The sequence below is a fragment of the Daktulosphaira vitifoliae genome, unplaced genomic scaffold (genome assembly GCF_025091365.1).
Source record: "Daktulosphaira vitifoliae isolate Bord-2020 unplaced genomic scaffold, ASM2509136v1 Scaffold_1, whole genome shotgun sequence".
NCBI classification, from domain to species: Eukaryota; Metazoa; Arthropoda; class Insecta; order Hemiptera; family Phylloxeridae; genus Daktulosphaira; species Daktulosphaira vitifoliae.
The window spans coordinates 18,244,556-18,258,170 of NW_026099572.1; the positions used below are offsets into that span (position 1 = coordinate 18,244,556).

Genomic DNA, 13,615 nt, shown 5'->3' on the forward strand with positions numbered 1-13,615 from the left:
ATTGAATTCATCAATAACCATAATATTTTCATTTTCAACGTTTATAAGATTTTCAGTATGTGAAATTCTGCTGAAGTCATTATCAGATTTTTCCGAATCTAAACTGCTTATATTCCAATCATCATTGACCAACGTCTGTGATACATAACTTTTAAATGGTTGAATGGGAATATTAATTTCCGTATTGTCAGAATCATTAAGAACCATTCATATCAAATCAATTAAGATTCATATCCGGAATCAAAATATTCATGGTCATTCTCGACATAATCATCATCTTCAACGACATCATCAAAGTCCATTTGATAACTCATTATATCATCTTCTTCAGAAAAACTGTCATCAATGTTTTCAACATTGTCATGCTCATCCAAGGTATTCAAAATGACAGGAAGTTGTTGATGAGTGACATCAATTGAGCTGTTTCTTTCTAAATAAATGTGGTCATCAATTTGATATTCTTGTTTATCGTACAAGTCAGATGAATCGTAACCATTTTCTTCTGTCAACAACGAAGAGGAAAATTCTTCGGAGTTCGTGTTAGATATCTTATGAAAGGCTTCATAAGTATGTTCATTATCATCACCCAAAGAAAAACTAGGCATAACGACTGGAATACGTTCAGAAACAACATGATCGTTCTCTTCAACTTGACCACCACAGTATATTTCCAACATATTGGACTCCGATTCATGGCATTTTTCTTCTGTAAATGATGAAGTGGAATTTTCTTCGGAGTTCATATTTATTCTATTGTATATGATCTCGTCGTGAAATATTTCTTCATTATTAACTAAACTGATGGTATCCAAGATAATCGGGTTTTGTCCAGAAATATTAATGTACCCGTTTTCTTCAACTTGACAATAATCTTCTTGCGAATTGCTTAAAACTGAACTAAAAGTTGTTGAGTTAACGTTACTTTGATGATCCCAACATCTAATTTTTTAATCATAGTTAAAATTAAATTCTTTTAAAAAAAATGCAAATTTTATTTTGCAGCGTATTAAAAAAAAAATATATAAAAGTAGTTAAGAAAAGTTGTTCAAATTAATAAAAAAAAAAATCTATCAATAAATTAAAATATCAATATTAAATGTAAACTTAAAAAAAGCTGACTGCAAATATAAAGTTGAATTTTAAAAATTTTACTTTCTTTCGGAAAACTAAGTAATTTAATAAATTAATATTATTACGGGTTTTTTTTAGCTCTCTGATATTCATTGTAATCATCGCTAATTTTTCTTTTAGAACTAGACTGGCCAGCACTTGTATCAATTGTACACTTTCCAGTTGCTAACTTCTTCGGCGGTGAATTTAATGTTGTAGTTTCATCGTCATTGATTACTTTTCTTTTTCCATTAGAATGGTCAGTTTTCGGATCATTTGAATTATGTTCACTAGAAATATTGTTTGTCTGTGAGTTCGAGGCTAACGATTCATCCTCGTCATATTTCCTGTTATTCATGTTTGGCATTATGGATAAAACGTAATGATCACTTGAGTAATCTCAAAACTTTATGGAATACACGATAATTTAGAAAACTATACAAGAAATTTACGTATTTAAACACAACATCTCTTACTCGCAGACAACTAAACGGAAAAATTAAATTTATTTTTCTATTTAGATTATACTTTACTGTTGTCAGAGTAATAAAAATATTAATCTATATTTTAACCAATATTTATTTATATAAATTCTTAAAATAATTAAATGAACAAATTCCCTATTCTGACGAATGAATGTTTTCTTTTAAATTGAATCAAATATTATTAAATTAATGTTTTAAAGTATTTAAGAGTTGCATTTGATAATTATTAGTTTTTTATAAGAAAAAAAAAACAAAACAATAATCACGTAGGTTGTGTTGTTAATAAGTTATTTACTAGTTTAGTGAATTTTAAAAGTACTTTTTACTTTATATGTAATTATTTATATTTTTTTCTCAAAATAAGAAATTATAGTGCAGAATTTTCAATTATTACTATGTAATTTATAAATTATATAAAATTAAAGATATCTAAAAATTCTTAAAAAATTAAAATAAAATCTCGTTTGAAATTATCTCTTTTCTTTTCCTTTTAGCTTCGATGCTGAAAAGGTATTGGTTTTACTATGATGTGTTTTTTTTTTTTTGTGTCTGTTACCACTTTTTCTTAGCTCTCACCGAACGGATTTCTTTTAACGATACGTCAAAAGATCACAAATCGTATCTAGTCGAAGACATTACCATCAAAAATTGAAAAATTTTCACTCGTTCCCCGTAAATGGGGGAAACCTCCAAAAAAATTACAAATTTAAAAAACGCTAATTTTCGAAATTTTTTCAAATTTTTTATTTAAAACTGCCATAACTTTTTTAAAAATGAACGTATCAATATAATTTTTTTTTTATAAATGTTTGATGTTTTTACCTATCAAATGATATATTTTTTTTATAAATTTAACCCTTTACCAGCCCACAGGGGGATTCAAAATGACAACTTTTTCACAAAAAATTAACTTTTTTAACTTAACTTTTGAAAGTGTTCCGGAAATACTGACACTTTTATATATATCTTAAATTAAAGCTTATGTAATATACTTAAATATTAAAAAAAAAAATTTCGGACTTTATTTTGTTTCCATGATGAAAACTGTCATCAAAGTTAATNAAAAATTTCGGACTTAATTTTATCTTCATGGTAAAAACAGACATTAAACTTAAAAAATACGATTTTTGTAAAAAAAATTCTTTTTTATATTTTTAACTTTATAATGCTATAACTTTTTAAAGATGTATGGATCAATATAATTCTTTTTTATGTAGATGCATGATGTCTTTACCTATCATTTGGTATATTTATTTTATGAATCTGACTTTTTACCTGCCTACAGGGGGGGATTCAAAATGACAACTTTTTCACAAAAAATTGACTTTTTCAACTTAAATTTTGAAAGTGTTCCGGAAAGTCTGACACTTTTATATATATCTTAAATTAAAGCTTATGTAATATACTTAAATATTAAAAAAAAAAATTTCGGACTTAATTTTATCTTCATGGTAAAAACAGACATTAAACTTAAAAAATACGATTTTTGTAAAAAAAATTCTTTTTTATATTTTTAACTTTATAATGCTATAACTTTTTGAAAGATGTATGGATCAATATAATTCTTTTTTATGTAGATGCATGATGTCTTTACCTATCATTTGGTATATTTATTTTATGATAGTGATTTTAATCACTGTCAGATATCATTATACTTGATCCAAATATGTCACGTCATCACTGTGCCGCGACCCCCCTGTGCTGGGTTTTTTGTAATAATTTTATGAAAATTAGAAAAGAACATTTTTTGTTTACACCAATGCTTAATCCCCTAAAGAAAATAATTTTGTTTTTAATACTACCTGGCTATATCATTTTTGTTTTATTTTGTTAATAAGACATACTTTATTTTAAAATGTTTAATAACTCCTTAGTATTAGATATCAAAATGTTTTTTTAAAAAAATGGAAATTTTTAAGGGATGTCAATAACTTATGATCGTAGTGCCAACAACTTAAATGTTAGTAATATTACAAGTGTTTTTTATACTTCAGTAAAAAATATCAATAAGTGAAAATGTATTTGACCTATTAAATTGACTTAGAACCTAAAACCTAGAGAGATACTTAATTTCGCCGGAAAGACAAGAATCTTTGGTCATCTATAGGAGTGACTTTATGGTTGGTATAATGTAATAACACTTAGGTGTGTAAACCGAATCAAGACAATTCGATATGAGGTGCGCACAATGGACCAACAGGTCTGAGTGCATGGACATTTTGTCCACCTGAATAATAACTAAAACTAAAATTGACTTGGAGGTCAATTTTTTGGTACATTTAAAAAGATAACAACTTTTTTAATCAAATAAAACATACTTCAAGTTTCTGAACATAATTTTAGAAGAAACATAGTATAATAAAACATTTAATTTCCTTAAGGTGCCAATTATTGGGTGCGTTACCTCTTGTTATATTTTTTGTTACTATGAACTAATTGCATCATTAAAATACATATTTTACTATAAAATGTACATCCGGAATAGTCAATTTATAGTGGTTAATAATGAATCTATAATTCAGTTGTAAAACCAATGAAACCATTATAGCGGTAAATGGTGTTAAGTGATAATTGTTATATTTAATTGGAATTATGATTTATCAAATATAATCTGTGTTAAAATTGCGCTTTTCAGTTGTGACGGAGAAATATATTTGAAGATGTTAAGTAATAAGTGTATCTGTAAGTGTAAAACTTTTCCAGATTGGGTTAGTTGTCTTGTGCTTTAATTGACCATCTAGAATTCATCGATTGTTATTATTCGCAAAATTTTACAGACAAAAACAAGTAATAGTGTTACTGAATAATGAGGATTTCAAATTTTGTTATAATAGCACTGAAAAAGATTGTTTTATAATTTTAATTTAAAACAAATAAATAATAATTTTGTTCTAGAGTAATTAATAAAATATTAATAAAAATAATGTAAAATATAAATATACTATTATAAGTATTATATATAACGTATTTATAATTAGAGTATATAATTAAATTCTAATTATAATATCAAAATTATAATGAACTTATACAATTAATATTAAAATACCTAAAAATAACCTACCTACCAATGTCGATACAAACTTTTGGAGGTAAGAGAAGTATTGATAAATTTTAATTTATGTGAGCACACAATTGTTCTTTGGTTTCTTTTAAGATAATTTTGGTAAATTTTACTCTTGCAATTACGTATGATTTTAAAAATAACTACATTATAAAATCAAATATTTTATTTTTGGTTTTTACATTAACATGATATTAGTAGTAATAATTTATGTTTTCCATTTGATGTAGACTGATATTACATATATTTTTAATTAATATTCCTTAGAATGATTTAAAAATATTTTAAGCCAGTTTTTCTTAATCAAGGTTCCATAATCATGAATAGTTACTATATAATTAAAAAAAAATACTACTAAATACACGGATTATTAAAAGTATATCATTATAGGTGGAATATTTTTTTCTTATTATTTTCAAAATAAAATACATAAAAAGTGATGTTCAACAATATAGTTTGTAGTTATATCAATAATGTAATCAATACAATATAAATAATAAATTATAATATAATTTCAATACAATATCCATTAGGATATCGCCTCACTAGAAAGATATCAAGAAAAATGGAACACATGTATGAGTAATTATGAATGGATTATAATTAGAAATACAAATGTGAACACTACTCACAATAGAAATTGTTTAAATGGATATTTCTAAAATAATTAGCGAGAATATTTGTGTATTCTTATTTCATTTTATATTTTAATTTTACGGTTTTTAACTAAAATGACACAATAAACAATATTATAGTATTGTTTGAATCCTCATAATATTTTCTCTCAATTTAATAAATAATAAAAATATAAACATGAAAAAAAAAGTTATAAAAAACAATTCAACTTTAAAATTCTGTTAAAGTCAACTATAAAAGTCCATTTAAAAAAGAAACTTTACAGAATGATTTCAAAAATTTGCATAAATTATTATCACGGTATTATAAATATAATTAAAGGGTAAAAAATATATATATAAAATATAACAAATAAATATTTTATGTGAAAATAATTGTTATTTATAAATACTAAAATATTGATAATAGAGAAAAAAAAATGGCATATTAAGAATCAGTATCAAAAAACCTACTAGAGAAACAATAAAAAAATGTCATAATTATTCTAATACCCAAATTTTGTCATAGTTCGGCAAAATTTTGGTTATTAAGATTATCAATAAAGGACGTATTTAAATTTTTAGATTCTATGTCCCAAAATATTTTTGAATATAACACTCTAAGTATCAAAAATAAAAATTTATTTAAATAAAATAAAATGTCCAATTTTTTGATAGGAACTATTCATTTTAATAAAAAGATTGATAATATAATATGTTTGATCTACCAAAAGCAAGGCTAACTCTATGCTATCATCATCAAAATGGTTATTTGTACATAACATAATTATTTTCTATATCATAATATATTGTAATTTTAAATCTAAGTATATATTTATTAAACCATATTTGATTGTTATATTGCTGTTTGCATGTTTTCTTTTTAATGTACCGATACGTTTCCGTTTTTTTTTTTTATTTATATTGGTTTTGACACTTAAAATATGATTGAACATTATACTAGATGTATACTATTTTTATTATTAATTAAGAAGGTTTATTTAATTATTAATAATCGGTTAAATTAACTGAACACGCATGATAGTTGGAACTATCTAGGAGAATGACGGCTACAGCATAAAACGGTTATTGTTATTATTTATAGATGGATATAATAACCATAATTAATCAACCGAACTAATATAGTAGAGATTAACCTAACTGATAGGCTCTCACAATACTAAGTTTCGGGTTGGAATAACTATACAGGGTGTTCAGTAAGTCAGGAAACGGGTATCTATTGTTCTCATTGTTTGTAACAATGAGAACAATAGATACCCGTTTCCTGACTTACTGAACACCCTGTATAAACTGTTATGTCAACCATACTTTTTTTCCATATTGGTCTATTGGACCTACAGCTATAGGATCAATAGATCTTAGATTTTTATCTCTTTTGTTTAGCTAACAATACCAGTGTTAACGTAACAAATGAAAGGGACAAGTTTATTTTTAATTTCAATGTTATTCATTACATCATGACATACTATTGTTCAGTATTTTTTTTTCTAAGAAAAAATGTATAGAATACGAATAAATCAAATTTATATAATTTTATATGAATTTCTAAATACCTATAAAAATTTTATTAGAAATAAAAATTTTGACTCTAATTACATATACAATCAAAAATCTGCGTAGTCAAGGGCATATGTTACTTACTTGCCAGCATTTTGTGGTTTAGATAAATTGAAATAGCAATAATAAAAATAAAAATAAAATGTTTTAATCTAAATTAAAATTTGCGCTTGTAAAAATAACAATAGGCACGTTTTTAAATTAAGAATATAAAAAACTATAAAAACATTATTAAATAATTTTTATTCTATAACTTGAGGTTGTTAATAAAAATCTAACTTTATTTATATCACCAAATATATATTATCATAAATTATATAATATATAATTCAAAAAATAAATTTTTATCCAATTTATTTCTCAGCATTTAATTACTCATTATAATATGTCACTTTTGTTTTGCATAATAATTAGGGTAATCATTTACTTTACTCACTATCTGAAAAAATATTTGTTGCTACTACTTTTGGCTGTAAACAGTGAACTTGTACAATACAAAGTGTTTCTAATTGTACTCCAAAATTTGATGTTAATTGTTTATATAATGAAAATTTACTTAACTTTAAATTAAATAACATTTTCAGAACCCTACCCAAACATAATATTACATTTAAAATTATACCTTTTTTATACAAAATATAACATAATTAGTTTTAACTCTTTGATTTTAGTTGAACTGTGGAACAAAAAATTCAGATTATATCTAAATATCAAAAACAACAGGATATGTAATTATTATTTAAAATAACGAATCATTTTCATAAGCAATAAATAGCTTTGAGAGAGTTAAGTTTAATTTTCTCTCGCTAAAATTAGTTTTATTAAACACTATATATATATATTTTTTTAGACAAACTAATTTTATTATTTAGTGCTTTGTCCTTTAAGCCTTAATCGCATATTCCGCCAATGATTATTTTACATTGAAAATTTAGAGTTTTATGAAATATTTTGTAAATATGATCTAGGGCGGAACAAATGGACAATTTTAAATGGGTGATTTCAATTATAATCGAAATCTTAGTATTAACAATTAAGTGCTTATTCTACATGGCAGAATCTGTCTATCGTATAATAATTCCAATGCCAGAAAAGTCAATATCCGAAGATATCGTATTGGTAAAATAAATTTTACTTTTAAAAACCCTAATATAATATTATAAATTTTTAACTAAAATAGATTACAGGTACAGGACACGGCATTGGAAAAGCATTAGCTTTACAACTTTCTCAATTGTGTGCGAAAGTTGTATGTGTTGATATAAACGAAAAATCAAATATTGAAACCGTTAATGAAATCAACTCTAAATTTAAAAACAAAGCATACGCTTACACGTAAGAATGATTTGTAAAAAAAAAATAAATCATTACAAGAAAATTTGTGTAGTTTCTTATGGAATAGTTAAATGGAAATTTTTACTCAATATAGTTTTCTTTGGCATTGCATAACATAAGTTATAATAATTAATACCTCAATAACTTTGAGTGTACAATAATATGCTGACATCTGTCAGCACAATATTTATAAATAAATTTTCTAAGCTTTTAAATTATTTACAATTTTTTTTATTTTACTGTTATATATTTAATATGTATTATTCATTTTTATGTGTTCTTTTCATTGAGCAATAATGCTATAGCCTATAAACTATATTTAATGCCCTTGAGAATATTAACGATCTAACTTATGATTTTGTGTATGGAGGTATCATCTTTATTTTACATTATTTTTGTTATAATCACTCCTTTTTTACTCAACTTATAATTTTATGTACAAAGTAAAGTAAATGTAAAATTAGCTTTTGATAAGTCATATAGTTAAGGTTAATTTTAGGTACAATTTGAACCTTTTAAAATAGTTTAAACAATTAATACCTTTTAAATTATTTAGTCTTGTCATTAAACATTATTAAAACAAGATTGTTATTAATAATAATTAACCTACTACTATATGAATTCTTAGGTGTGATATTTCATCATTAGAAAACGTAAAACAACTTGGTGAAAAAGTTAAAAATGAAGTAGGAACCGTTACAATATTAATCAACAATGCAGGGATAATGCCATGTAAACCTTTTAACGAACAAGATGAAGCAACCATTAGAAAATTATTCGACATAAATGTGTTTGCTCACTTTTGGGTAAATGTTTGGTTATCAATTAATAACAAATTAATTTTCTAAATACGAATTTTATACTTATATGCGTACATTTTCAAAAAGCACCTCAAAAATTTCATAAAAATTATAAATTTAAGCTCCTTTATTTTTTTTAGGTTACTTATTTATATAGAGTGGCCCATTTATCACAAGGATTTGTATTTTAGTATTACATTTCTACGAAAAAAAAAAAATGTTGATTTTTTTTAAAACTAAAGTCTTTTATATGTCAATGCATTGTAATGCCTTAATTGTATCTTATTTTAAAGGAATAGCATTTAATTTTTAATAGTATATTTAGAATCTTGGAACTTAATTTAAATTTTTTTCTTAAATACTTTAAGAAAAATAATTTTTATCTATAAAATGATCTTTGAAAATTTAAAAATACCTCATATTTAATTTTAAATACTTATTTGAACTGTGTTAAAATTATTATTTAAACTTTTGGCTTGACACATAAATAATTCATTATAGTTACAGATACTTATAACTTTTGTGAGGAACAATGTTTCATACAATTTTTCTTTTGAAAAAAAATCGTTATTTTTAATTCATGAGCATTTCTGTTTATAAATTAACAATAGTTATAATACTTAACAATAATGTCAAATGTCAACATAACTAATATATTCAATCAAGATAAATAAATACAACATTTTTTCTTCTGTTCTACTTGATCTATTCAAATGAAAGCACAACCAAATTTAGTGTACATTCAATATACATTTTATTATTTTAAATGAATATATATAAAGGATACAGTTTCACGTGAAAAATAACAAAGCTTCTCCCGAGCTAAGTGAAATGAATAACGCAATTTTACAAATATAATAAAAAAAATGTTTATACCAACTTATTTTTGTTTTAAATCCTTTTTTTTTATGACCAATTTGGAACAAGATATACTATAGTTATTATGAATTAATATCTATATGAATTAATAGTATGGAGTTCTGTGACAAGCTAATTGAAAACAATTAGGGTTTCTAGTTACCATTAAATCTTGAATAAAAGCTATAAAAATACATTTGATAATTTTATATCTTAATTTTTAGGTGCTAGATACGTTTTTACCCGGAATGATTTCGTTAAATAGAGGACATGTAGTTGCATTATCATCAATGGCTGGAGTAATTGGTGTGAGCAATTTAGTGCCTTATTGTGCATCGAAATTTGCCGTGAGGGGTAACATAAAATTTTTATAATTCTAACTCTTAGAACAAACAGAATACAATTTTTATTTTACATTTATAATGTACAGGAATCTGTGAGGCATTGTTGGATGAGTGTAGAGAAAATGGATTTACAAATATCAAAGGCACATGTGTCTATCCTTACATAGTAGATACTGGTTTATGCAAAAAACCTTTAATTCGGTAATTTTTTTAAAATTAGCTAAAATAATTTTTCTTGAAAAATTAAGTAAAAAGTTATATTATTTTCATAGACACAAATAGTGTTTTGAATTTGATGGTGCGCTTAAGTTCCAAAGTTCAAAATAATTATTCGTTCTACTCCAAATAGTATATTTAACCTTTTTTTTTTTATCTATTTTTAAATAAACAATTAAAAATAACGTTATATTCAGAGTGGTCCATGAAATTTTGACAAATCTAAAAACTTTGGATCCATCAAATGTTTTATGTAATTAATTCTTTTAAAATAATTTTTATGGTTACGGACTTTTAAAAGTATATTTATTATACTAATAAGAAAAAAATGAAAATAAAATTATTATTTTTTTTAATCTTTTGGAAATTTCAAAGTAGCCTTTTTTAGATTTTTTTTTTTGCAATAACTTTTTATAGGTCGATAATAACTGTAGAATAAGTAGTTATTGACTTACAAGCATTTTAATAGATTGAATGAGTATGTAGTTAAGTACAGTTTTTACAACTAATTTTGTACTCCAAAATTTTACAATTCTAATTTTAAAAAAATTAAAAAAGAAAAAAATTGTATTATTTTAGTTATTTTTTTTTTCATAATAAAATATATTACTTTCTCTTTAATTTAAGATATATATATAAAAGTATCAGTATTTCCGGAACACTTTCAAAAATTAAGTTGAAAATGTTTTACTTTCTCTAATCATTTTTATGTTTTGAACCCCCCCTGTATTAAGGGATATGGTACGATTTAAAAGACAAATATGTCGAATTAAATAGGCATATAAATAGTATTTCTCATAAAAAAATTGCATTCATCTATACATTTTTCAAAGATTTATAGCGTTATAAAGTTAAAAATATAAAAAAGAATTATTTTACAAAAATCCTATTTTTTTTATTAAATTTGATGACTGTTTTCACCATGAAAACAAAATAAAGTCCGAATTTTTTTTTTTTAATATTTAAGTATATTACATAAGCTTTAATTTAAGATATATATAAAAATGTTAGACTTTCCGAAACACTTTCAAAAGTTAAGTTAAAAAAGTAAATTTTTTGTGAAAAAGTTGTCATTTTGAACCTTCCCCCCTTGTGGAATGGTAAAGGGTTAAATTTATAAAAAAAATATACAAAATGATAGGTAAAGACATCAAGCATCTATAAAAAAAAGTTTGTTCATTTTTGAGAAAGTTATGGCAGTTTTAATTAAAAAAAAATTGAAAAAATTTCGAAAATTATCGATTTTTAAATTTATAATTTTTTTGGATGTTTCCCCATTTACGGGGAACGAGGGAATTTTTGAGGGTAATGTCTTCGACTAGATACGATTTGATTTCATTTGACGTATTGTTCATCAAAATCGGTCCAGCGAGAGCTGAGATTGAGCTTTGACAGACAAAAAAAAAAAAATTAAAAAAAAAAAACACATCATAGTAAAATTAATACCTTCTCAGCTTTGCATCGAAGCTAAAATCAATTATTTATACAATAATTTAAGGATTTTTTATTTTATTTTTTTTACAAAATTATAAAAGAATTGTGAAAATTTTTGGGGATGCTAAGTAGCTAAAACATTCCTCTACTTATGCCTGTCGTTATTTTAATAAATTTATAATTTAAAGTAACTTGACATAAAAATTTAAGAAATTAATCTCTTAATAAAGAATATTTTGATCATTTTATGTTTTGTATATCATTAAAACTGTTTTTTTATTAAAAAAATAATTTCTTTAGTTTTCCAAGTTTGTTACCAATTGTTACGCCAGAGTCTGCAGCTAAAGAGATAATAAGCGCAATGAGAAGAGACTGTTTAGAAATTTCTATACCAAGTCCATTATTACGTATAAATAATATATTCAGGTAAAAATGATATTTAATAATGTTAGGAAAATCCGTATAACTATAATTTTTATTAATGTTTTCATTATTAATTCTTAAAGTACAGAATTTTAAAAAATAAAATTCTAATATAAGTATTTAATAAAATAAATAATAATATTAACTTGAAAATTTAATATGAAATAGATAAAATAAAGCTTCTTTATTTATTAGCTTTTACCAAAGGGTATAACAATTCGACAGTCAATTATAATAAATTACAAGTGCAGTATTGTAGTAACATTGTTAAATATAGATGCGTGAATATAAAATGAGAGAAAAATTATTTAGTTAGTTGGTATGAAAAATTGTTGATATATGAGTTTAGGAAGTTAATAATAGTTGCAGTGAAAAAGGAACAAGAGGGAATATTACATTTTTTAAATCTGTAAGAAAAGTGGAAGTTGATTTGAAGAAGTGCTTGGAAAAGTAGAAGTAAAAAATAAAGGTTAAAAATGATAAAATATAGAAAGCAACCCAGAATTGTTCAATTATACACTTTTTCCTTTTATGTTAAAATTACAGACATCATGGAAATGATAAAACTTTATGATGTAACTATACTTGTTAAGTTAGTGTATGTATGAAACAAGTATAAGTATATATTAAAAGAAATTTAATTTTTTCAAAACGCCATAAAATAGGGCAACATTGCACCTAAAAGACAGTGTTTTAAAAAGTAATTGAGAAAATAATAAGTCTATGTAAACTTACCACTCACTAAGTATTTTTTATACTTATATAATATTCACTTATTTCACTACATATACTATATTAGTATTTTTATTTTGGTGTAATGTGATACAATGTAGCCCTATTTTACAGTAAATTATCAAAATTAATATTTAACTATTTATCTATATCTTTTTAAAATATTAATAACATTCATTCTTTTTCAAAATGTAAAATACTGGTAGATCATATTGTTCAAAGTTAGTAGCATAAGGTTAATTAAAATTATAAAAAAATAATTATGAAAGTTTAATTATTTAAAATGAGATTTTAATATAGAATTTTATTTTAGGTGTGTACCATATAAAATGGCATTGGATTTCAAATCTTTTTTAGGAGGTGGAGTGGATGCACATGATGATTAACACTTTAAAATATGATGAATACCCTGAACGTTTTTATATTAATATATTTTTAATTTTAAATTAAAAGTTTAAGAGTCATAATAGTTTTAGTCTTCTCGATTTTCATTTTTTTATGATAAAGAGTACACAATTAATGATAGTACTATAGAATAATTAATTTGATTTAATTTGTAATTATTTATGTTATTTATTTAACAAAAATCGGTGAAAATTTGAATATCAATTATTTTATTCATTAT

General features: G+C 23.5%; 2 protein-coding genes across 2 annotated transcripts in view; one reads left to right on the forward strand and one right to left on the reverse strand.

Moving 5' to 3' along the window:
• Positions 1-13,593, forward strand: part of LOC126895047 (short-chain dehydrogenase/reductase family 16C member 6-like) — a 20,583-nt gene extending 6,990 nt beyond the window's left edge. The window contains exons 2-9 of the mRNA XM_050666507.1: positions 7,520-7,576; positions 7,817-7,967; positions 8,029-8,183; positions 8,812-8,989; positions 10,066-10,195; positions 10,272-10,386; positions 12,136-12,261; positions 13,304-13,593. Of these exons, the coding sequence (XP_050522464.1) occupies positions 7,575-7,576; positions 7,817-7,967; positions 8,029-8,183; positions 8,812-8,989; positions 10,066-10,195; positions 10,272-10,386; positions 12,136-12,261; positions 13,304-13,376 (930 nt within the window). The 5' untranslated portion in view covers positions 7,520-7,574 and the 3' untranslated portion in view covers positions 13,377-13,593. The remainder of the gene's footprint in view (positions 1-7,519; positions 7,577-7,816; positions 7,968-8,028; positions 8,184-8,811; positions 8,990-10,065; positions 10,196-10,271; positions 10,387-12,135; positions 12,262-13,303) is intronic.
• LOC126906185 (putative uncharacterized protein DDB_G0287457) lies at positions 222-1,477 on the reverse strand. Its single transcript, XM_050686582.1, has 2 exons — positions 1,197-1,477; positions 222-939 (listed from the first exon to the last, which is right to left on the reverse strand). Exons 1-2 carry the CDS (start codon positions 1,475-1,477, stop codon positions 222-224), a joined length of 999 nt encoding a protein of 332 aa, XP_050542539.1.
• Positions 13,594-13,615: the final 22 nt, after the last annotated feature.

Excerpts from the sequence above, each read along its gene's own strand:
- LOC126906185 (XM_050686582.1), bottom strand. The coding sequence starts at position 1,477 with ATGCCAAACATGAATAACAGGAAATATGACGAGGATGAATCGTTAGCC. Across the intron at positions 940-1,196 it reads CAGAGAGCTAAAAAAAACCC|ATGTTGGGATCATCAAAGTA; the intron begins GTAATAATATTA and ends TTAAAAAATTAG.